Below are 24,543 nucleotides of genomic sequence, written 5' to 3'. Positions count from 1 at the left end.
GCACAGTTTTCAAAATATTAAGCAGCACAACTGTTTTAACATTAATAATAATAATGGTTATGCATTAATAATGGTTTAACATTAATAATAATAAACAAGAAATGCAAATAATAAGAATGTGTCTTGAGCACCAAATCATGTGACACTAAAGATTGGAGTAATGACTGATGACTTGTTTAGCTTTGCCATCAAAGGAATGAATTACATTTTAAAATATAATCAAATAGAAAACAGTTATTTTAAATTGTCATAGTATTTCACAATAGTACTGTTTGTAGTTTTGCTCAAATAAAAGCCTTAGTGAGCATAAAAGCCTTAATTTAAAAACATTGAAAAATCATAATTATTCCGATCAACCGATCAGGCATAACATTATGACCTAATATTATGCATTGCTTAGGTAGGTGGTATGTGTCAAAGTATCATCCACATGGAAGGCAGGACCCAAGGTTTCCAGCAATGTGTTCCCAAAGTAAGTCACACACACACACCCTGCCATCCATGTAATGTAAAAGAAAACGTGATTTATCAGACCAGGTCACCTTCTTCCATTGCTCCATGGTCCAGTTCTGATGCTCCAAGTCCACTGTTGGTGCTTTCGATGGTGGACAGGAGTCAGCATGAGCACCCTGACTGGTTTGCGGCTATGCAGCCCCATACACAGCAAACTGGGATGCACTGTGAGTTCTGACACCTTTCTATCAGAACCAGCATTAACTTCTTGAGCATATTAAGCTACAGTAGCTTGTCTGTTTGATTGGACTACATGGGCCAGCCTTTGCTCCCCACATGCATCAATGAGCCTTGGCAGCCCATGACCCTGTCACCGGTTCACCACTGTTCCTTCCTTGGACCACTTTTGATACACACTGACCACTGCAGACCAGGAACACCCCACAAGAGCTGCAGTTTTGGAGATGCTCTGACTCAGTCAAGTAGCCATCACAATTTGGCCCTTGTCAAACTTGTTCAAATCCTTACCTTGCCCATTTTTCCTGCTTCTAACACATCAACTTTGAGGACAAAATGTTAACTTGCTGCCTAATATATCCCACCCAGTAACAGGTGCCGTGATGAAGAGATAATCAGTGTTATTCACTTCACCTGTCATAATGTTATGCCTGATCGGTGTGTGTATGTATGTATATATATATATATATATATATATATATATAAGGATGACCTTGGTCCACCAACCCATAATTAGCATGTGATATCCCCTTTGTCTGGGCTCTTGTTAAAGTTGCTTTTCCAGCATGCAGTATGTGTTGCCAGTTCTACAGGCCAACTGGAGCCTTACCTTTTACTGATGCGATAGTGGGCCGTCTCTAGGACACCAGTAACGGGGTTGGAGATAGTGGCTCGGCGCAGCTGTTGAGCCAACCGGCCAAGAGGACACAAGTTACACAGCAGCTGTAGTCTTAATAACTGACCACATGAACGTGAGCACCGGCCTTCTTACTCTATATGAGCCTTTGATTACACTCTGGACAAGTAACTTAAAATGGACTAATGGCGGGTCAGAGGAGTGTTATCATAATAGAAACTCCAAATATAGGAGGGTTTATATGCTTTTTTTAACACAAAATTATGCTCTTCAAAAAGTAATACTAAAGAAGTGAAATGCCTGAACCATTATGTTTATGTCCCCTAAAGACCTGAGGCCTCATTTATAAAACTTTCCATGGATTTCATCCTAAATGTGCATGTACGGTCACAAAAAATGTCATATTTATAAAACCATGCTTATGCTAGAACTTGCACAAAATTCTCTTTAGGAAACTCAGTCAGCGGAAGATTGTGCGTACACTCATCTCCACCCCATTTCCTCCCCGAAATATCCATATATGGACGTTAAAACACCAAGTTTTACTATGCATAACGTCATCTCCAAATCATTTTTCATATGCATATTCATCCACATGATACCATGTCATTATGAAAATATGAGATACGGATGTGCCGTCACATTACATTGCTAAAAATCATTCAACAGCCTATCCTTGCCTTGTTTTTGAATAAATCAAAATAGTATAAAATACATTTCAGAGAAAGTTTTTCTCGATCTTTTCTACTGGCCAAATAGTATTTTTAATTGCTTTATATTTTTCATGGAAATTCATTTTATTGTGCATTATTGATTATTATTCGTTCATAAATATTTTGTCAGACCAGGAGTTCTACTATTATTATGCACCATAAGCAATCCTTACTGTATGTTAAAACATTAAAACACAGGAAAAGTGTTCAAAAGCATCGCATCCATAACAAATATTTATATTTATTAGAATATTAAAACTGTTGTAACTTCTGGATAGTGATTAATTTAACTGCTTAACTGTATTAATGAGAGTGGTATATTTAATCTTAATGTGTATAACAGATGTAAAACAGAGCTTAAATCATTCTTGTATTTATTTAAACAGTTATTGTGAATAATGCACTGTATTTATGATTAGGATTGATAATGAGAATATAAAGTGGTTTTCCTTCATCTGGGTCAGTCCCTCAGCTCACCATCAGTATCGCCCAACTGTTTTGTCTCCTTTCGTACAGTTTGGTGTACACCTCTTACAGGGCTTGTCTTTTGTGGACGCAAAAGTTATAAATAAGCCCCAAGAGGAATTCATAGTTTTGGTTTATGCCTTACAGTTGTCATTCACTTTATATTGGAATCTACTAACATGGCGGAAGTCTCACATAAAAGCAAAGGTTTTCGCAACCCAGTGTCATTGCAGAAATACTCTATCCACACTCCACAGGCATATTTGTCATTGGTTACCAAGATAGAAATGAGTTGTGATGGGTTGTCATATGATCTCATTATGGTAGCTACCATTAAAGGTCAACCATCATTGTTAAAATGCTCATTACCATTGATATATTTCATTCTCATTTGAGTGAACATCAATTTAAACATTTTTGTCAAAAGTATTATTCATTTCTTTATAGATGAAACTTTGTTACAGTGTAAAAAATACTTGTACACCTTTAAATAACTTCAGGAATGCATGTATTTGTAATGTAAATGCTATTTCAAGCATATTTTTTCTAACGGTTTACAATAAGGTCTCATTTGTTAATAGATACAACTTTTAATCTTAAAAATGTATTATTAAAGGGGTCATGAACTGCATTTTTATTATTATTTAATGTTTCCTGAGATGCACTTATGTTAGTATGATTTTTACAGCAGAAATTGTCAAAACTTAGAAATAAAAGGTAATTTCCTACCCTGATTTTAGCCCACTTATTTGAACAATCTGTAAACACCCACTGTTGTTATCATTGGTTAACATCTTTGCATATGAAAAAAATATTACATGTAGAACTCTATACGTTTGTACTATTACTGCTGTTGAGATGAACTAATCTTGAAAAGTGTTGATTAAAGCATTATATTTAGATCTACACCTGTCGTATGAAAGGTTGCAGTGATGATCATTGTAGCGATGACAGTCATATCTGTTGAGTGCATGAATTAAGTGCAAATATTATGTAAACTTAGAGATTTTAGATGAAATAAAGAGATTTTAGAGTATAGTTTACACAGCATCACTGATTGTAATGGGAGTTTTGGCGAGAGTGCATAACTCAGTCACGTCATGTGATTGACAGCTCCAGCGATTATAACGAATAGGTTCTTTGATCGCTTTCTGTATAATTAATCACAAATGAAACAACAGATTATTTTCATGCTACTAAGAGAAACAATGTGAAGTTGACAGTTTAGTCACTGGCTTGATTTACTCATGCATAAACAGCAAAAAATGATTTTGAGACAATAAAAACTGTTCATGACTGTCATGAATCATCACATATATCAGAAATCAATGATCACAGATTAAGCATTATAATTAACAGTTTCAAAGCCAGCAGCGAAATTGCAACCGATTTACCAAAGACTCAATGGTGAAATGTACCGAACGTCTCTCTCTTCTCTCCTTCTTATCTCACTAATGCACCAGTGGGTGGGGCCAAAGAAGCGATGATGTAGAAGTAGTTTATTTAATTCTGCAGAAGTGGGTCGCACTATTACAGCATAATGTGACAAAATCCTAAACGAGTCGTTTTCAGAGCTTGGTTTCAATAAAGGTGTAACGGAGAAGTTTTGAGTTCTGAAACTTACAGGATTTTTGACCTCTTAGATGTCATAATTCATGACTCCTTTAAATGTTAAAATTAACATTAAGTTGAATAAATGCAGTAACAAGTATTGTTCAGTGTTAGTTTAAATTAACTAGTGCAATTTACTATGTTAATTTGCAATGTTAACAAATGAAAACTTATAGTAAAGTGTTATTAATATTTTGTACACACACATTCTTCAACTGATGTGACTTATCAGGTTTTTTTATTTCTCAGTGGTTGCTTTATCTGCTTTGTTACAAACATTCTTCCAAATATCTTCTTTTGTGTTCAGAAGAAAGAAACTCATAGAGGTGAGTAAATGATGACAGAATTTTCATTTTTGGGTGAACTATCTCTTTAAGCAGGTATCTTTTGATGCGCTCTATGTATGTGTGCGTTGATCAATGTTAATATGTAAAGTAAAGGCTAAATTAAATCTGTTCATCATATAAAGCGATTGTGTCTTTCAGAAGACTTGTAATTATCTCAATTCGTAATACATTTTTTACAATGTCTTAATTAACTTTTTGATGCATGAAAGTCTGTGTTTTGTGTACTTTCAATGGATGGAAAAAAATTATCAAAAAATAAATCAAAATATCTTAATTTTTGTTCACATGAGGTTGAGGTTAACGTTAGTAAATTATGACCAAATTTGATTTTTTTTAGTGACGTGACCATTATATGAATTACTGGACTAGTGGTTTAGGGGTGTCCGCACATTTTGGTCATTAATAATGTACATATTTATAAACATTTGAATGTGTATAAAAGTTGAACTCACCCTCGGTTTGGCCAGTTCCTTGACCTTCTCCATTTCTTTTTCTGTTATAATGTCATGGTAACGAATGATACGTGGGCGGTCCCACTCGTCCTCTTGTTTCACCGGGCCGAGCGTGTAAAATGGATGTCTGTTATTGTTGTAGTAACGGCAGAACATACGGCTCTGTCTGCGAGGAGTCTGTAAGGATGAGATTATGTACATAATATGTACATTTCATTTATATATTATGCATGAAAAATAAATTGAATAGTGTTTCATGTTATTTCACAGCATGAGTAATATGTTTCAATGTGCTGAAACAGGCCCTGCCAAAGAAAAACCCATTCACTGACTCCAAAAAGCTGCATAGCAGTCGGCCTATCTGATTGGAGCATGTGGGTGTTGTTTTAATGAGTTTTATGTGCAATATGCCTTCAGCTGTGAACAAAAATACAGCTTTGTGTCATGGCCGCATTAACACCATGGGTGTGCATAAATAATTCAAAGTCCTGCCTTTAATAATTACTTGCCTGAAATACAGAAACCACTACAAATAGACTTATCAGGATACATCAACTGGTATTAGGACTGGTCCCACAATATATTAGTTCCACTTTATATTAGGTGTCTTTAATTCCAATGTACTTATGTAAAAAACAACTACAATATAGATATTGTGTTCATGTTGTATTGCAAAACACTTGCTGCTATTGAGATGGGTTTAAGGGTGGGTTATGGAGGAAGGGAAGGGTCAACAGTTTAATTATAGATGTACCGTAATTACATGTAGTTGTTTTTTAAAAGAGTGCAATATAAAACATGTATGTACACAATAAGATATTTTTATTAAAGGGGTAGTTGCATGCAATTTCACTTTTTTAACTTTAGTTAGTGTGTAATGTTGCTGCTTGAGCATTGAACAGTATCTGCAAAGTTACAGCACTAAGAGCTCAATACAAACGGAGATATTCTCCTTTAAAGTTACGGCAGTTTATTGCCTACAAAAACGCCGGTTTGGACTACAACGAGCTTCTTCCTGGGTTGGTGATGTCATAAACCCTTGCTAGTCACCACAGATGTGACTTCTAACCGTAATGGTAAGGGGCGTGATGTTTCCGGCAACCGGTGCTCGGCACTTCAGCCAATAAAAATACATGAAACTACATTTGGCCATCTAACCAATCTAAGACCATTGCGTTTTTCGGAGGGATGGGCTTCATAGAAGCAGGAAGCAAACGAGCCGTTCAAAGGACAGGGGAGCGGTGTGGCATAAAGGTAAAATATAAGAAAAATACGTTTAAATTTTTTTTAAAAAGAAGTAGGCGATTAAGATATGTTATACTACGCCCCATAAACACAACCAAGCCTAGAAAAAAACACAGAACCACCCCCTTTAAAATAATAATTAAAATGTTGTTACGTAGTAGTTAAAGACACTTAATATAAAGCAAGTGTGATATACTAAATGACTGACATCAGCTAATGTATCAGCATTTCATGCTCAACGTGACATTCCAGTGAAAATGTATGTTAATATAGCAGTTACAGTATTTTAATAATCACCATTTTGAGTCCTTCTCCTCTACATAGCTGCTCATATTTCCTCTTCTCAGGGAGATATGCCTTTTTCCCAACCTCCTTTTCTTGCTCTTTATTACTCTCTTCCTTGCCGCTCTGCTCCTTCTCAGCCTTCTTCTGTTTGTCTAGCTGGTAGTCAAAATACTTCAGGTTCCCAAGTGCTCGCTGGTGCTCAGGATCTAGACAGCAGAGATAAACGTGTTAAACATTTTGTATTAGTCTGGACAACTGCTGAATATCTCAAATCTTTCACATATCATGATATGAACTTCTGGTCTCCTTTATCCAATGGTATGTGAAAATTGTGTAAATACTGCATTACAGAACACATCCACATTAAACGCATATTTTTCTATATATTCTGGTCTTTTGTTCACACTTAGACTGCTTTTTTTCCAGCGAAAACTGAGCTTTGTGAAGACAATCTAGACGAAGACAAAGTAGATATATTTGAAAACGCTGTTTCCGTGTTGTAATGTGGAGTATGGAAGCTTGTTTTCGCCATGCGAATAAAAAATAACAAAGATAACTGCAAGTTTTATCTTACTTTTTTATTATTTTCTTACAATTGTGAGTTTATTACTCATAATTGTGACCCCGGACCACAAAATGAGTCATAAGTCACATGGGTATATTTGTGGCAATATCCAACAATATATTGTATGGGTCAAAATTATAGATTTTTTCTTTTATGGATATTAAGTAAAGATCATGTTCCATAAGATATTTAGAAATCCTTTCTACCGTAAATATCAAATATTATTAGTAGCAATATGCTATGGACTTCATTTGGGCAACTTTGGTGAATTAAGAACTCAATAAAAAAAATAAAAAAATACCCTTATGATATACCCCTGTGAGATATAAACTCGCAATTGCAAGAAATAATTTATATTGCAAGATAGAAAAAGACTTTTCTTTTTTCTTATAGTTGTGAGTTTTTATCTTGCAATTGTGACTATTCCTTGCTATATATGAACTCGGAATTGACAGCAAAAAAGTCGGAATTGTGAGATAAAAAGTCACAATTACCTTTTTTTGCTCCGTGGCAGAAACTAGCTTTTAGAGTGGACTGTGAAAATGAAAGTATTCAAAAACAATGCATGTTTAGTCATGTGACACATATTATATATACAGGGCCGGCTCTAGCTCTTTGGTTGCCCTAGGCGAGATGGAGTTTTGTGCCCCCCAACCCACTCACTTTTTTCGTCTCTAATTCAGCACATGTCTGTTTACCTACTCCTTACCGAAAACACTTATTATTAAACACGTTAGACGCTTTATTTCCACTTTTCTAATATTTTCTCAATTTTTATTGAAAATAAATGCCTTTCCGATCTGATATGCGATGGGAAAAGGGAATAGAGTGAGTGTGGCAAAAGGCGGATTGAACCTCTGATCGATTTGCGTCAAAACTTGATGACGTGTCTTACCGCTACACTATAGCCCCCGTTGAGAATTTGGTAATTTCTGTGATTTTGTCTGGCTCAATCAATCGTTTAGTAAATGACAGTATATTTGTGTTTAATGTAAATAATATGGCATCTAACTTTACTCTAGTAAAAACAAAAATACAGAGAGGAGACACTTGTTATTTAAATCTGAAGTAGAGATCATTTGTATTTTTCAACTCGCATACATATGATACGTTATCCACATTTATAATGTACTGGACTTTTGATATTTAAATTACATCCATGTAGGTTATTGTAGATTATTGTCAGTGAAGTTATGTTTGTAATACGTAGAAAACTAGCAAGTGATAGCTTAGTGACAATATTAATAAAATTAATATTAGTTGATAATATTGATAATGCTAAGTACATTTATTTAGTTTGACAACTTATTGGCTGAGATAAGAAGACTGATCTCTATACTGGGCTTTCTTTTGATCTTGTTTCTTTCTCTTTTTCCGTCGCTGTGCATCCGCGGGTTAGGACGCCTCATTTTTGATGAATGCGCAAGGGATGAGCACTTGCCTAACCTAACGCCTAAACCAATAATCAATAATCACCATCAATTCAATCTAATAATCAGGTTGATAAGTTATTAAACGTGTGGCTGAGGGGGCGCCCTATGATGATCATGTTTAATAAACATTGTTGTATTTCGCTTGTTTCGATTCTATGTTTAATCGGAAGTAAAGGGCGGCACAAGAGCGCGCTCGCGCCCCCAACACAATTGTCGCCCTAGGCAACCGCCTAGCTCGCCTATAGCAAACGCCGGCCCTGTATATATACCTATGGTTGCACTGGCATTGTAGTGCCTGCTATTCATTTTCTAGTGTTCTTTCTAGTGCTAAAGATAAATAGACACACCAATGAGTGGATATTTTTCTAATAGAATGATCATACCCGAAGAATGTTATTAAGTATGTTCTCTCGTTACCATCTGAATGACTTTTTATGATGTTTTACGAATACATAGCAAGTTGACTTGTGACTTGATGTTTCAGTGTGGATGAGCAACTTCTAGAAAAAGCTTGGACGGAGGGCATTTGGAAATGAAAACGCTATTTTCAAATGAATCCAGATGAATGTGGACATAGCCATAGTCTTGTAGAGCAGACTTACCCACAGAGAGCAGTCTCTTGGTATATTCCAGAGCGCGCTCCAGCTCCCCCTGCTGGTAGACTGAGTAGCTGAGGTAGTCCAGCACGGTCACAATCTCAACATTAGATTCTTCTCCTTCATCCAGTTGTTTGAGTGCCTGGGCCATCCATAGCTCTGTGTGGTAGTAGTCTGCATCAGAGTAGGCGATTTTACCCAGCTCAAAACAGTCCTCTACCGTCAGGGTGTTTTTAAACGGCAAGTCTGTAGTAACACCTGCAAGAAAACATGCAATGAGATGTCATACAAATCTTAAGAGATGTCTTACCTTTCATGTGGGTCCCACTCACCAGCCAGGTTTCCAGAAGAGATGGTCTGTGTGTCCAGTTGATAGGTGTCCTGCAGTCGGAGGAGAGCTTTGGCTGCACCGTTCTGGTCTTCATCGTTGGGGAAATACTGACGCTGGATGGTCAGGTTTGAGATAAAGCCTGGAAGAAAATGTGGTGATCTTTTCATAAGAAAAACCATAGCTATAAGAAAAATTAAGTTATTTAAAAATATAAGTTTTTTTGTTGTTGTTTTTTTCAAAGAACACATTTCTAAATACTTGGGTCACTTTTTCGTTCAACTATTCACACCGTTCCCTTTACCAACTTTTATCTTGGCACAGCAATCATTTAAAATAATAAAAAAAATGCATTAAAAACTACCAAAACACTTAATACATGTATAAAATCAAGTCATTCTTTCATAATACTAGCAAAGGGTTTCACCCAACAAACACACTTTTTTACTCAGAAGACAATGTCCTAAAAGCACAAACAAAAGGGAGCATAATATAATGTTTTCTTTTGTAAATTTTCTTCATAAAACAAGAATAACACTTTCTAGTTTTTAGAATTCACCAAATTCACTCGGTACATTAAAGTATAATTAAATTATTCATGATTTTTTCCGAGGTTTCTTTTGTTCAGATATTAATGAAAATAAAAGACACAGAAAGACAACAACATGTTCAACAACATCTAATAGTCTTGACAGTATTATATTTTTTTAGATTTGTATTTCTATATGGCAATGAAAGGTGGATCCTGAAATCCACTGCCGCTTCAATATACTGTATATATCCAAATTAAATGAATCCTCAAAGCCTTAATCAATGTTTATCCTCCTTTATTATTATGATTTTTTGAATGATTCTTCCGTAATGATTTTGCTTAAAAACCACTAATAGTTTCTTGTTTTCTAAACTTTGTGTTTGGTCTCTGAGGAGTGACAGAGGGTCTGGCTTAGAGATGTGTGATGTGTCTCTAAACACTTGTGTGTTTGGATTTTGGAGGTATCACACTCACACACCCCTAACATGCCAGGGGTGCAGTAACAATGTGTGCTCACTAGCCTGGTTTCCAGATATGAAACATGGATTTGTCTTTCATTTTATGTATTTTTTATCATTTTGCTGAAACAGTAAAGAACTCAGATGAATATAGCCTGTGCTCTACTACTGTCTGTACCCTCACTGCGAGCCAGCACATTTTGTCAGTATGTTTAGGGGAATATTTAGTTAGAACTGGAGCTTAATTAGCTCCAACGTTAAAGAGACTGTGTATCATTGTATGTGCGCAATATTCTGTGTTACAGATCAGTGTTGAGAAGGTGTACAATGGACATCCTAGAAGATGGGTGGACTTCTCGTTCTGGGAGAGCTGGCGCCTGCTCCAGATCTAGAAGGTCACTAGGGGCCAAATTCCGGGGTAAAAGCATTAACAAGCTTTTAACAACAACAAGCTTCTATGGACATATGCATCTGATTAACTGACAATGTGTGGAAATTTACCATGACACATTTTTAAAAAATGGTTTAAAATTTTCATTTTCTCTGAGCCAATCAGAATCATCCACCTTGCAATAATGACGTGGATAGACCTTGAAAAAAGTGTAACTGTTGGGACAATTGTATGTATGGTACGACCAAGCAGCAACCTCCTGCAGTTTCTCTTGAAGCCAATAAAGAAAATAGAGCCCTGCACAGGCCTCAAATCTAGGCCCTAGCCCGGCCCTGGCCCAAGACGCTGAGGTCCTAGCACGGCACGTGTCTGACAGCTTATCAAAATTCACGGCCCGAGTCCGACTGTGGAGCCCGTTTTTGTTTTGTTTTTTTACATCGTTGCAGCCATTAAAATAGTTCAGTTTTGTTTTTAATGTCAAAGTAGCTATATTTCGTTTTGTTTCTTCATTAAGTTAATTTAGAAAAATGTTTACAGCTATTTTTTGTTTGTTAAATTAAAGTTTTTTTTTTTTTTAGTGAGTTAACCACATGTTCAATCAATTTAGCCTCTCAAATCAACACTTGACTTGTCTTGCCTATAATAAAATCCATAGATATAAAACACAATGTTAGTTAATTTAGCCTACTATTACCACCTCAGTAAAAGGCATTTTTGACGAGCTGAGGTAGGCTGATAAACGAAACAATCTACACAATCTAAACAGATAAAAATAAAAAAAGAACATGCAGGTTGTCTTATTCCTTACAACTCCGCAAAATGAATATAAATCTGATCTTCAATTCCCAAGATGCTCATTTAACGGATTTCAAATCAATGAAAGCAAAAGATTCAAGATGCATTTTATTCAGCAGCTCATTTCAAATTCAAAGACCACAATATGAGGGAGAGCGACCTAAGCACTGGTAAGATCCTTTAGTCTTATTATTTTTTATATAAGATTATTGTGTTTTTGAGCATCTAAGCATCTAATCTAATAATTAATTGCAGTCCTGATTCTTGGTCTTCATTTTTCACTACTGGTCTTGGGTCATATACTGTTAACCCCTAACAGCAAAGTATATAAATAATAAACAAACTGGCCTGTAGGTAAGAGTAGTAGTTTTAACAGTAGTTCTTTCTGATTAAGAGAAGAATACATGTAATTTGAAAGTCGTTCAATGTATTTTGTGTCAGGCAATGATAAACGATCCACAGTTTAGCCCACATAGACTGCTCACTGCATGAAGAGTTCTGAAAAAGTATTGAGAAATGGGTCCTAGCGATTGTAAAAAAAATATGTTTTAAAAATAAAATAAAAAACATGTAATGGGTTAAATAACATTGATACTAACCATCAGACATGTCTTTGAGCACTAGGTCTTCCACTTCACCCCACTCTGTGTTTAGTCTCTTCATGAGTTTAAAGGCATTAACAGGGTGACCCAAAAACCCCTCTGGGTCCTGTGTGGCTGTGGTTGTTAAAGCATCAAGCTTCTCAGCCCACCTGACAACACACACACACACACACACACACACACACACACAGTGAGATTCAGATTCAGAGTGGCTTTATTGTCACTTCAACCATATACAGCTTGTTCACAGTGTAACAACTGTGAATAACTGCTCCACACTAAGTATGATGTAAAATTGTGTAATATCAGACATGGTTAATTAAGAAGATGAACCACTTGTAGAAAAATGAATATGAGAAATTGTAAAGTTTAATGTGAAGTTTGGAGACTTTAAGATGCATCTCAAAAATAGTTTATATTTAGTTTATTTAATTTATATTTATTTATTGTGTTGCATTCATACATAATTCTGTTAGTCATTTGATTGATGCATTGATCCATGATGTATCATTACACCCAAAATTATTGTCAGATTTTATTGACATACATAATTAGAATGTAATCTTAGCCAACCGTTTTAAAGATTTATGTCATGCCCTATTCATAACTCCGTTATTACCAATTCAGACAGCTATAAATTATGTTTGTTTTATGTTGTATGACTCCAGTTGATTCTGTTAATAGATATTACTCACTGTTTCACTTGCTCCAGTTTGCTTTCCTCTGCTTTGATGTAGTCTTTCAATGACGTTACCAGGTCTTTTTCTGTGAACAGCAGATCTGTCATGTGACCTGCAAACACAGGTTAAACCGAGCATCAGTGAATGAACTGTGTAGTTTTCCACAACACCTGTCAGTTGTATCATGCTAAATGTTCATGAACACACAGGTTTAGAGGCATTTTTTGCCTGTTAGAACCTGTAGGAACATTTCAAACATAAATTTATAAAAAGCTGAAAAGGTGTCCTACCGATGGAAGTGAAGAAGTCATTGTGAGCAGAGGAAGACTTTAGCAGAGAGATGAGTAAAATACAGCACACACTCCTAACTCCCATGTTTATCCTGTTCCACACACACCCTAAAAGTGAGAAAATTTGATTTACATTGATACATAACTCTCTGAAATACTTGATTCTGATTGGTCAATCATGTCATTGACTTTGGCAGGGTTATTATTGTTATCTAAAACTTAATCTAAAACTGTTCATCAAAATCAAATATATATATATAACTTGAAAAATACAAAAGTAATTGAACGTTGCCTTGGCAACTAACTAAAATAAGTTCAAGTTGAACCACTAAAATTACAGGTTTCTGCATACATGAGTAACATTGGTTTTGAGTGTCATTGTTTATCTGGAGCTGGTGTGCTGCTGCCCCTAACAACAAACTCCTTCTTGTATACACTCTTTTGTGCTGTATATTCATTTATTGTGCTTCCTTGTAATTTGTTTGTCATCTCTGACAGGTCTCTGGAATCTGAAGGAAACTTATGGCATATTTGAACGCTTTATTGCTTGGAAGTTTGATCCAGTTTAGCTCCATGTAGTCCTGTTATTTATCTAACTAAATGCCAGGCACAAATCGGTAGGCGGGGCTACAGAATTAGACTTTCGTCTTCTTCTGTTGAGGTGGCGTTTTACTACTCACTGACGTCATAGGGACGCACATTCGCAGATCGATCATTTGCTGTGCCAGCTGTAAATAAAAGCTTTTCTTTGACTAACAAGGAAGTTCTCAGCTTTGAAACGTATAGGATTTTCTTATACCATGACCTTTAATATAATCAAAAGCTCAAGGGAAAGTTACTGCTGCGTTCCAGGTTTTTGAGCCCGTAAATTACGACTTCAAACCACGACTCACGACTTTGTAGCGCTCCAGGCAAAGACACGCCAAACTGCCTGAGAGCAAGGAATTGCGGTAGCGAGATTTAAACAAAGCATGGCGGACCGTCAAGGGCTCATGTACAAACATTTTGATCGCCAAAGGTGCATGGCGGACCGTCAAGGGCTCATGTACAAACATTTTGATCGCCAAAGGTGCATGGCGGACCGTCAAGGGCTCATGTACAAACATTTTGATCGCCAAAGGTGCATGGCGGACCGTCAAGGGCTCATGTACAATCATTTTGATCGCCAAAGGTGCTAACTCCTTGCTTATTTGAGGGAAACGGAGGAGAAAAATTGCTGCATAAGACAAGAGAAGCTGTTAAAATTTTTATTTTACATTATTTGTATATTTGGAAATGTATTTGGTATTCATTTATTCTTGCACTCAATGGACTAAAAAGCTTATTATATTATTATTAATTTGATTCTAACGTTATATTGTCCTAAAGTCTATTTCTCACCATGTACGACTATCATGGGCTGCCATTGTTGTTTCGCGGACTGTGACGTCAGAGCATGTAACTGGGAGTACATCAATCTAGTATGAGTTCACGGGTGAGAAGTCACAGGTTTGACGGCCATTCCAGTGCACTTTCACTGGTAGAAGGTTGGAAAAACAAGGGTTACGGGTCACCTGGAACGCGGCATATATTTTCTCAATTCATGACCCCTTTAAACAGGTTTCTTAAAGTGCAAGAGACATAAACATGAGCAAGAATGTCACACTGCACACTTAGCCCATGGGCGTCTTAATCAGATCCCTAGTTCACTAGTCAGGGCAAAGTGACGGCAGAGTTGGGCTTGCGTGCCACTAGTAAACTCTTTCGAATCAGCTTTGACCAAGAGTCCGCGACTCTGGTAGACTTGGTGTAAAGCTTTTCTCTGAGAAAAGAACAAAAAACGGCACTAAAGTCATTCTTAAAAAGGAGAGATGTTATCTGAGTTTTGCCGACCGGATACAGCGAATGTTTAATCTATCTACGAGCTCCGCTTCACGTTGCTCTGGTTGGTTGTAGCGCTATCCTATCGCGTGCAGAGGGAGTTTGAATGACAACCGTTTATCCCGCCCCTCGGATTGAGCCCTGTCAATGGTGAGTTTCCAGACCAAACATCATGTGGATCTGGCTTGTCAGGCTAGGTACCATCAACTGTCTGGTTAATAACATTCTTCAGCATTGAAGTGTAGTTGAAATATTAATGTTGTTTCAACATTAACTTGGTACATCAGATGGCAACATTGTTTTATGTTGCCATTACATTTCAGTTGTATTTACAGTGTTTCAACAAAAGTGATTTATAATCAGCATCACATTGTAATAGTGATCAAACAATATTACCAAAGATTATTGTTCATTTCAGTGTTAATTCAACAGCAGTGAAGTAAAATCAACATCATAGAGTAATGATGATTCAATAATATTACAATTGATTATTTTTGTTAATTTCAATATTGCTTCCACATCAGAGATGTAGAATCAACATAATAGTTGATTCACTGACATTATCATAGATTTTTTGTTGAAATTTCACTATTGTTTCAACATTAAATAAAGGTAAAAACGTGATATTGAACCAATATCACTTCATAATGTTGATTCATGACATTATCATAGATACATTTTTATTAGTTTTTTGTTGAAATCTCAACATTGCTTTAACTGAGGAAGCAAAGGTGATACTGAAGCAACATCAATTTTTATCAATAATGCAATTAGCTTTGACATGTCATCAACATTGTTTTAATGATTGCCTGCTCTCTGGGAGCATTTAATAAAGGGACAGTCCACCAATTTTTTTTTAATATTTGTCATTCGAAACCAGTATGCATTTCATTCTTCAGCAGAACATGAACAAAGATATTGTAAAAAATGTTGGGAAGCAAACAACAATGACTTCCAATGACTACATGTAATAATAATAATAATAATAAATTTTATTTATAATGCACTTTTCATTCCGAAGAATCTCAAAGTGCAACAAGGGGGGGGGGGGGGGGCTGCCAGCAATCAGCAACATTCCCAATTGTAGCTCTGACTATTAGACTAGTCACAAACATAAGGAAATAAAATAAAATCTAAATCTAATAGTACATTAACATGATTTGTGGGTGGAGAAGCGGCGAACAGACAACGCCAGCGTCCTCTCCGCCACGTTGCCTAGCAACCCAATAATACATGTGCACCAATAATGTAATTATTTCCAATAATCAGAGTAAGAACTTTACATGACACAAGCAAACATCTTCACTTCTGTTTAAATTCCTTTTTTTATTATTCTGCTTATTCAAAAAAAAATGTATTTCTTGCCAGTCACCAAACAGTTGATGGGCCTCGTTGACCTCCATAGTATTTTTTTCCCCATAGAAGTCAATAAGGCCCATCAACTGTTCGGTGACTGGCATTCTTCAAAATATCTTCTTTTGTGTCCAGCAAAAGAAAGAAATTCATATAGGTGGAACAACTTGAAGGTGAGTAAATAGTGACCGATTTTTATTTTATTTTATTTATCTCTTTAATATACTGGATTATATTAATGTTGCACAATGTTGTCACCCCAATATATAATGGCTTATTTACCAATATGTTTCTGAATCTGCGCATGACAGCGTCATCTGTGTATGTAATGTGCACTTTGGTCAATGGAATAGATTTGGTAAATTAAACTGTTTACAAACCGGTTTATTGCAATTAAAATCAGCATATGTCACATATTATGATTGACTATGATCTTAATCACATCAATTTGTTTAAAGTATTGTGTTTATATGAGGTAAAATTCAAATATTGCCTAAATCTCATTATAATTGCATTATAATGGTGCATGAAAAAGAACTGAGACATTTCTCAAAATATCTTCTTTTATGTTCCACAGTCACCAAAGAAAGAAAAGATTGGGGGAAAAAACCTGAGTGTGTGTAAATAATGACAGAACTTTCATTTGTGGGTGAACAATCCCTGAACTGTCCCTTTAATAAACTTCTCACAGCTGCTGTATGTATTTCAGCAGTGAGGCGTACAGGAACACGAGGCACCACGAGTTGTTCTGTGCCAGACAGATTGTTCCCTCAAAACCCCGCTGGCACTGTGAAAGAGGAAAGCTCACTGCCATCAGCTTGACAGCATTCAGTTAGCCTGTAACTTCCATTTATAAATAGGGCAGAACAACTGAGCAGTTGCACAATCTTCTTCCTTCCCTAAATCATTTTGCAGCATTTTTTTTTGTTTTATTTTTGAAATCTGCTATATTCACAATGTATTAATATGCAAGTTAAACATCCTAAAAAATATGCGAGGTTAGAATGATTGCAGTTTTGGGACGCCTGCCTTTACATGCATATGAACTTTAATGACATCCCATTCTTAATCCATATGGATTAATATGGAGTTGGCCCACCCTTTGCAGCTATAACAGCTTCAACTCTTCTGGGAAGGCTTTCCACAAGGTTTAGGAGTGTGTTTATGGGAATTTTTGACCATTCTTTTAGAAGTGTATTTGTGAGGTCAGGCACTGATGTTGGACGAGAAGGCCTGGCTCACAGTCTCCGCTCTAATTCATCCCAAAGGTGTTCTATCGGGTTGAGGTCAGGAGTCTGTGCAGGCCAGTCAAGTTCCTCCACACCAAACTCGCTCATGCATGTCTTTATGGACCTTGCTTTGTGCACTGCGCAGTCATGTTGGAACAGGAAGGGGTCATCACCAAACTGTTCCCACAAAGTTCGGAGCATGAAATTGTCCAAAATGTCTTGGTATGCTGAAGCTTTAAGAGTTCCTTTCACTGGGAACTAATGGGCCAAGCCCAACCCATGAAAAACAACCCCACATCACAATCCCCCCTCCAACAAACTTTACATTTGGCATAATGCAGTCAGGCAAATACTGTTCTCCTGACAACTGCCAAACCCAGATTCGTCCATTGGATTGCCAGACAGAAAAGTGTGATTTGTCACTCTAAAGAACACGCCTGCACTGCTCTAGAGTCCAGTGGCGGCATTCTTTACACCACTACATTCAATGCTTTGCATTTGCACTTGGTGATGATGCAACTGCTCTTCCATGGAAACTCATTCCATGAAGCTCTCTAGGCACTGTTCTTGAGCTAATCTGAAGGAAGGCCACACAAAGTTTAGAGGTCTGTAGCTATTAACTGCAGAAAGCTGGCGACTTCTGCACACTGTTGCATGCGCTGACCCCACTCTGTGATTTTATGTGGCCTACTGAGTTGCTGTGGTTCCCAATTGCTTCCACTTTGTTATATTACCACTTGGCCGTGGAATATTTAGTAGTAAGGAAATTTCACAAATTGACTTAATGCACAGGTGGGAACCTATCAGAGTACCACGCTTGAGTTCACTGAGCTCCTGAGAGCGACCCATTCTTTTACAAATGTTTTAGAATCAGTCTGCCTGCCTATGTGCTTGATTTTATACACCTCTGGCCATATATTTATATATTTTTAAAGAATTATCTTATGCTCAACAAGGCTGCATTCATTTGATCTGCAATACAGTACACATTTAAAATAACTGTTTTCTATTTGAATATATTTTAAAATGCAATTTACTTCTGTGATTCAAAGCTGAATTTTCAGCATCATTACTCCAGTCTTCAGTGTCTGATGATCCTTCAGAAATCATTCTAATATGCCGATTTGCTGCTCAAGAAACATTTATTATTATTATTAATGTTAAAACAGTTGTGTACAATTTTTTACAGGATTATTTAATGAATAGAAAGTTCAAAAGAATAGCATTTATCGTAAATATACAGCTTTTGTAACATTATAAATGTCTATATACGTTCACTTGATCAATTTAATGGATCCTTGATGAATAACTGTATTAATTTCTTAAAGGGTTACTTCAGCGATTAGCATATGGCTTTGTATCAGTAGAAACCCTGGAGAATATTCAAATTATTGTGCTTTCCCCCCTCATATCTCCCTGAGACAAGAGATTTATGCATTTTATTTCTGGAAAAATTCCTCCTATGATGCAAAATGACGATATTTGCATCATAGGAGGAATGTTTGCCCAGAGGCTAAAGACTACAGCCAGCAGAGGGAGCCATTTCCGCATGTTTTGAATCTGCGCATGGGGGATGGGAGATTACACTCAGCTGGCAGGGAGAGCTCAGCTTGCAGACAGGATCATTTAAACGGAGCTATGGTGAGCAATGTAAGTCTTTTAACTTCTCAAATTCATTTCTATGAAAGTTAAGCTTGCAAAGGCATGAACTGAAACGCGTGCCAGACTGAACTCCTGTGTGAATGTGTGCCGCGAATGTAGTCGCGATTACCTCAGCTCTCATCACTCGTGCAGTTAGTGCTCAGGGCTGTGACACTCGCGCGGTGACTCACTCATTATATTGAACAGACACGTTCAGTTTTTAATTGTAGTGTCTTCTCTAACTCAGTCACAGTAATGAAGTTGGTGTTGGGAATGGCCTCACAGGGCAGCGAAGCATTCTGGGAATTGTAGTCTTTCATCCCCATGGGACAAAAATACATTTTCTGTCTTTTCTCAGTCTAGAAGACACCAAATTCAAAAATAATTTCACATTTCTACTGCATTGATGACCCAGTTTAAATACAGATTCATCTTCCCAGCGCTGAAGTACCCCTTTAAGTTCTTTCCAAAAATAAAAAATAAATAAATAAATTGTACTGACCCAAAACATTTGAACGGTAGTACAATGTTACAAAAGCTTCCTGTTTCAGATAAATACTTTTCTTTTTAACTTTATATTCATCAAAGAATGAAAAATGCTTTCAACATTGATAATAATAATAATTGTTTCTTGAGCAGCAAATCAGCAAATTAGAATGAATTCTAAAGGATCATGTGACACTGACTGAACACTGGAGTAATGATGCTGAAAAATCAGCTTTAATCACAGGAATAACTTGCAATTAAAATATATTCAAAAAGAAAACAGTTATTTTACATTTTAATAATATTTCACAATATTACAGCTTTTTAAAAATAATAATAAATGCAGCCTTGGTGAGCAGAAGAGACAATCAATATTGTACAGTTTTCAAAATTCTGACTGGTAGTATATATATATTCTTTTTTTCTCTCTATTATGGAAAGATTATAAGTAAGACTTATTATTATTTTAATTAAATTTATTGATATAATTTAAGGATTTGGCATGAATGATGTCACATGCATACATTTATTAAGGTGAAGAATAAAAGCCCTTAGTAAAGGGAAAAATGTCCTGCAGATCATAAATATGCTTATTTAAATAAACTGACAAAACACTTATACGAACATTTTTTTGTGTGTATTATGTGAACAACTGATTTACTTGTCCGAATGAATGCTTACACACAAAAGACATTGACTGAAGTTTTATTTCAGAAGTGAATTTTTAGTGTGTAGTACAAGTATGTGAGTTGGTGGATAACATGCCTCATTTGAATATTTCTAGAAGTGATTTGAGAGCATACTGAATTATTTTGCACAAGGAATCTTGAAACTGATGATTTCAAAGGTAGATAATTATTAGTTGTATTTTCTAAGCTAATGCATTTGAACATATAACATAACAATTACATATAACTCATCCTATAGCATTACGACTGAGTTTTATTACATGCAAACCAAACATACATAATGAAACTTTTGTTTGAACCATAATAGATACTGCAGCAGGTTATTATGAACACTTCATTTTTTTAGTAGGTTACACTATACAATGGGTGTCAGGTTTGGTTGAGCAGCTCACTGTTAACATTCTCATTTTACCTGTTCAAAAAGCCCCAAGAAAGGAAACACAGAACTAGACACTAACGTTTAAAAACTGTGCTGACCGTCGCTTGACCTAAACTTTCTGGTGTTAAAAATCTCAGAAAAGCGAAGCAATTAATGCAATTCCCAGCCGTTTTCAAAAACTTGACCATCTGTTGTGGGCAAAAACAGCTGCTAAAACAAGCACTACAGGAATTTACACAAACACAAATAAGACCTGACACCAGTGGCACACAAACCATTAGATTCCTCCTGCGAAAACAAGTGCCTGTTAAAAATGTGCTTTATCCTAATTCAAAATGACAAGAATGTAATCAGAACCTATGATTTGACTAAACATTTGAGGAACTAGTATTAACTTGTAGAGAAGGCTTGCCTAAAATCTTGCAGCGAACACACTAAAAAAAGCAATAGCCTGGGGTCACGACAGGAAAGCTTAATGAGTGTGGTCACTCAAAAAAGAGACGGACTACACCCATTGTAGTAAGGTCTTTTTTCAACAACAAAATATATATATAGTATTTTAATTATTTACATTTTTAAAAATAAATTATGATAAATATATAATAAATAGTATTTTATGGTAATGTAGATAGATAGATCTAAATCTAGATCTAGATACCCTGGACCACAAAACCAGTCATAGCCAACAATATATTGTATGGGTCAAAATTATTGATGTTTCTGTTATACCAAAAATCAATAAGATATTTTGTAAATTTCCTACCGTAAATACATCTAGAATGTATTAGTAGTAGTATGCATTGCTAAGGACTCCATTTGGGCAATTTTCAATTGGATTTTCTCATTATTTAGACTTTTTTGCACCCTCAGATTCCAGAATTGTATCTCGGCCACAGAGTATTGTCCTATCCTTACAAACCATACATCAATGGAAAGCTTATTCAGCTTTCAGATGATGTATAAATCTCAATTCCAGTCATAGTTTTGTGGTCCAGGGTCACAGACACACACACACAGACACAATTATTATAATTATCTGACTTTTTAGGGTCTGATTTTAAAGGTCAATCAGATAGAAATATACTTATAGATATATACATTTTTAGTGTGCATAACATTAACAAAAAGTGCAATGGTATATAGCTTACAAGTTTTTTTAATGTACCATGGTAATACCATGGTATATGAAACCATGATACAATTAAGAGTCCTTTAGTGTAACTGTACTTGTGCAAATAGAATAGTCTTCTCAAATGTTAACCCGAGTAACAAAAGTATTTACATTATTATATTAGGCAGATAACCGACGGATGACTGTTATTAATTCCATGTTTTTGTAACCGGGATATTTGTAAACTGATGTGGATTTTGTGCCACGTCCCTTCCCCTCCCCCAGTACATGACCCAAACACTGTAACTTTACTAACTTCTCACTTCACTACACTTATAGTGCCTTTGTAAACGCGTCTTGTGTCTCTTTTTGTCGCTGTAAATTATATTTGACTGTCTTTAGCATGTTCATATTTTCAGTACAGATCTGACGCTACCTCTTTTTATAACGCCAATGGATTCTATTAATCTAAATATTATGTTAGTGCTATGTTAATTAATAAGTACACCCTTGACTTTATTATTACCATTCATATTATAATAAAGCTATTGAATGCATACTGTATGAATCTCTATAACGTTACTGTAGGAGGGATGGTTGTGATTTTATGATCGCAGCGAGTTTTGAAATCAGAACGCAAGAGTCAAAATCCATCACCTGGTCAAATATACGCTGCCAAATCCACTAGAGAGAGAAAATAGATATAGGAAAATGTCTTGAAAGAAACGGCGAGAAACGGCAGTACGTTACACGCAACGGGAAAAACTATGGAAATATGCAGGGAAATTTCTAGAGTGTCTTGAGCCTGTCTATGATATAGATGTTTGCTGAAGCGAGTAACTTATGTTTACTGAAGCAAGCATAATAAGCAGGTCAACTTACTGTTCCGTCCTGGAATGAGTCGATAAAACAAAATCGGGAAAATGTTGGTTGGTTAGCTTCTCTCCCTCTTTCACTCTTCAGCGGTTCGTTCGCTAACGTTACTCGTTCGCAGATGAAATGTGGAAGGATCTACAGAGGAGACATGATTGAGCTGCAGCGCCGTCTGCTGTTCATACAGAGCAACTACAGACTCCAGCAGTCGCATAAAGGCTCTCCTGATACATTGGAATAAACGTAGGCCTATTTCTTCTAATATTGCACAAAATATATTGTTGCATTACCTTTAATACAAATGGATAATACAAATCTCTCCTAACTACTTAGGACTGGTGCTTTTAGCTCTGTTTAGTAGGTGACATTGCAGGGATAAACACAAATAACACACCACCAAGGGTGTTCCCCTTTAAGAAACAGAGCGGGTGCGCTGTTCTGAGGAATAAAAATAAAAATAAAGACCAATTGGTCTCATGTTGCAATCTTGCCTCTTGTGTTTTTGAAAGCTCAGAAAGCTATACAACATAAAGTTTTCAGCATGCTCTTGAGTTTTTGAGCTGCCAGAGCATTGTATACTTGGTAAATAAGTACACTTTTGACAAAATTGTTGGTTGTGGGGAAGTCCAACGATGGGAGAGTCGCATTTTTTTTTTTTTTTTTTTTTAAGATGGTATTTTAGATAGCAAAACCAATCAAAACAAATAAATGAAAGTTGAACTGATTGTTATATAGGCTACACATACTACGGTGTTGGATGAAGGTTTGTGTCACCTATTGCCAAAAGTATTGAGGCACCCCTCCAAATGATTGAATTCAGGTGTTTCAATCACTTCCATGCCCACAGGTATAAAATCAAGCACCTAGGCTTCAACAAACATTTGTGAAATAATGGGTTGCTCTCTGGAGCTAGGGTACCGTGATAGGTACACCGGTGCAATAAGTCCATTCCTGAAATTTCCTCACAACTAAATATTCCATGGTCAACTGTTGGGGGTATTATAACAAACTGGAATTGGGAACAACAGCAGCTCAGCCACAAAGTGGTATGAAAATCTTAGAGCAGGGTCAGTGCACAGAAGTTGCCAACTTTCTGCAGAGTCAATAGCTACAGAGCTCCAAACATCGTGCTGCCTTCAGATTAGCTCAGGAACAGAGAGCTTCATGAAATGGGTTTCCATGGCTGAGCAGCTGCATCCAAGCCTTACATCACCAAGTGCAATGGAAAGCATCGGGCGCAGCGTGTAAAGTACACCGCCACTGGACTCTGGAATGACGACTCACACTTCTCTGTCTGGCAATCCGATGGGCAAGTCTGGGTTTGATGATTTCAAGAAGAATGGTACTTGCCTGACTGCATTGTGCCAAGTGTAAAGTTTGGTGGAGGAGGGGTTATGGTGTGGGGTTGTTTTTCAGGGGTTGGGCTTGGCCCCTTAGTTCCAGTGAAAGACACTTTTAATGTTTCAGCATACCAAGACATTTTGGCCAATTTCATGCTCCCAACTTTGAGGAAACAGTTTGGGGATTGCCCCTTCCTATTGCAACATGACTGCGCATCAATGCACAAAGCAAGGTCCATAAAGACAAGAGGAACTTGACTCGCCTGCACAGAGTCCTGACCTCAACCCGATAGAACACCTTTGGGATAAGTTAGAGTGGAGACTGTGAGCCAGGCCTTCTTGTCCAACATCAGTGCCTGACCTCACAAATGCGCTTCTAGATGAATGGTCAAAAATGCAATTAAATGTTTATGAAATTGTCATAAATACACTCCTAAACCTTGTGGAAAGCATTCGCACAAGAGTTG

At 36.5% G+C, this 24,543-nt stretch overlaps 1 protein-coding gene across 2 annotated transcripts in view; it reads right to left on the bottom strand.

Moving 5' to 3' along the window:
- p4ha1a (prolyl 4-hydroxylase, alpha polypeptide I a) overlaps positions 1 to 22,874 on the bottom strand; it is a 33,731-nt gene extending 10,857 nt beyond the window's left edge. Inside the window, exons 1-9 of one of the 2 annotated variants that reach the window (XM_067430310.1) lie at positions 22,746 to 22,874; positions 13,116 to 13,223; positions 12,841 to 12,937; positions 12,143 to 12,294; positions 9,372 to 9,509; positions 9,046 to 9,297; positions 6,458 to 6,651; positions 4,916 to 5,092; positions 1,301 to 1,371 (exon numbers count right to left, since the gene is read on the bottom strand). In XM_067430310.1, the coding sequence (XP_067286411.1) occupies positions 1,301 to 1,371; positions 4,916 to 5,092; positions 6,458 to 6,651; positions 9,046 to 9,297; positions 9,372 to 9,509; positions 12,143 to 12,294; positions 12,841 to 12,937; positions 13,116 to 13,200 (1,166 nt within the window). In that variant the 5' untranslated portion in view covers positions 13,201 to 13,223; positions 22,746 to 22,874. The remainder of the gene's footprint in view (positions 1 to 1,300; positions 1,372 to 4,915; positions 5,093 to 6,457; positions 6,652 to 9,045; positions 9,298 to 9,371; positions 9,510 to 12,142; positions 12,295 to 12,840; positions 12,938 to 13,115; positions 13,224 to 22,745) is intronic. The other variant, XM_067430309.1, reaches the window with a different exon arrangement.
- Positions 22,875 to 24,543: the final 1,669 nt, after the last annotated feature.

This window comes from Pseudorasbora parva, chromosome 21 (assembly GCF_024679245.1).
Source record: "Pseudorasbora parva isolate DD20220531a chromosome 21, ASM2467924v1, whole genome shotgun sequence".
NCBI lineage: Eukaryota > Metazoa > Chordata > Actinopteri > Cypriniformes > Gobionidae > Pseudorasbora > Pseudorasbora parva.
This window is presented reverse-complemented; position numbering and strand designations above follow the sequence as displayed.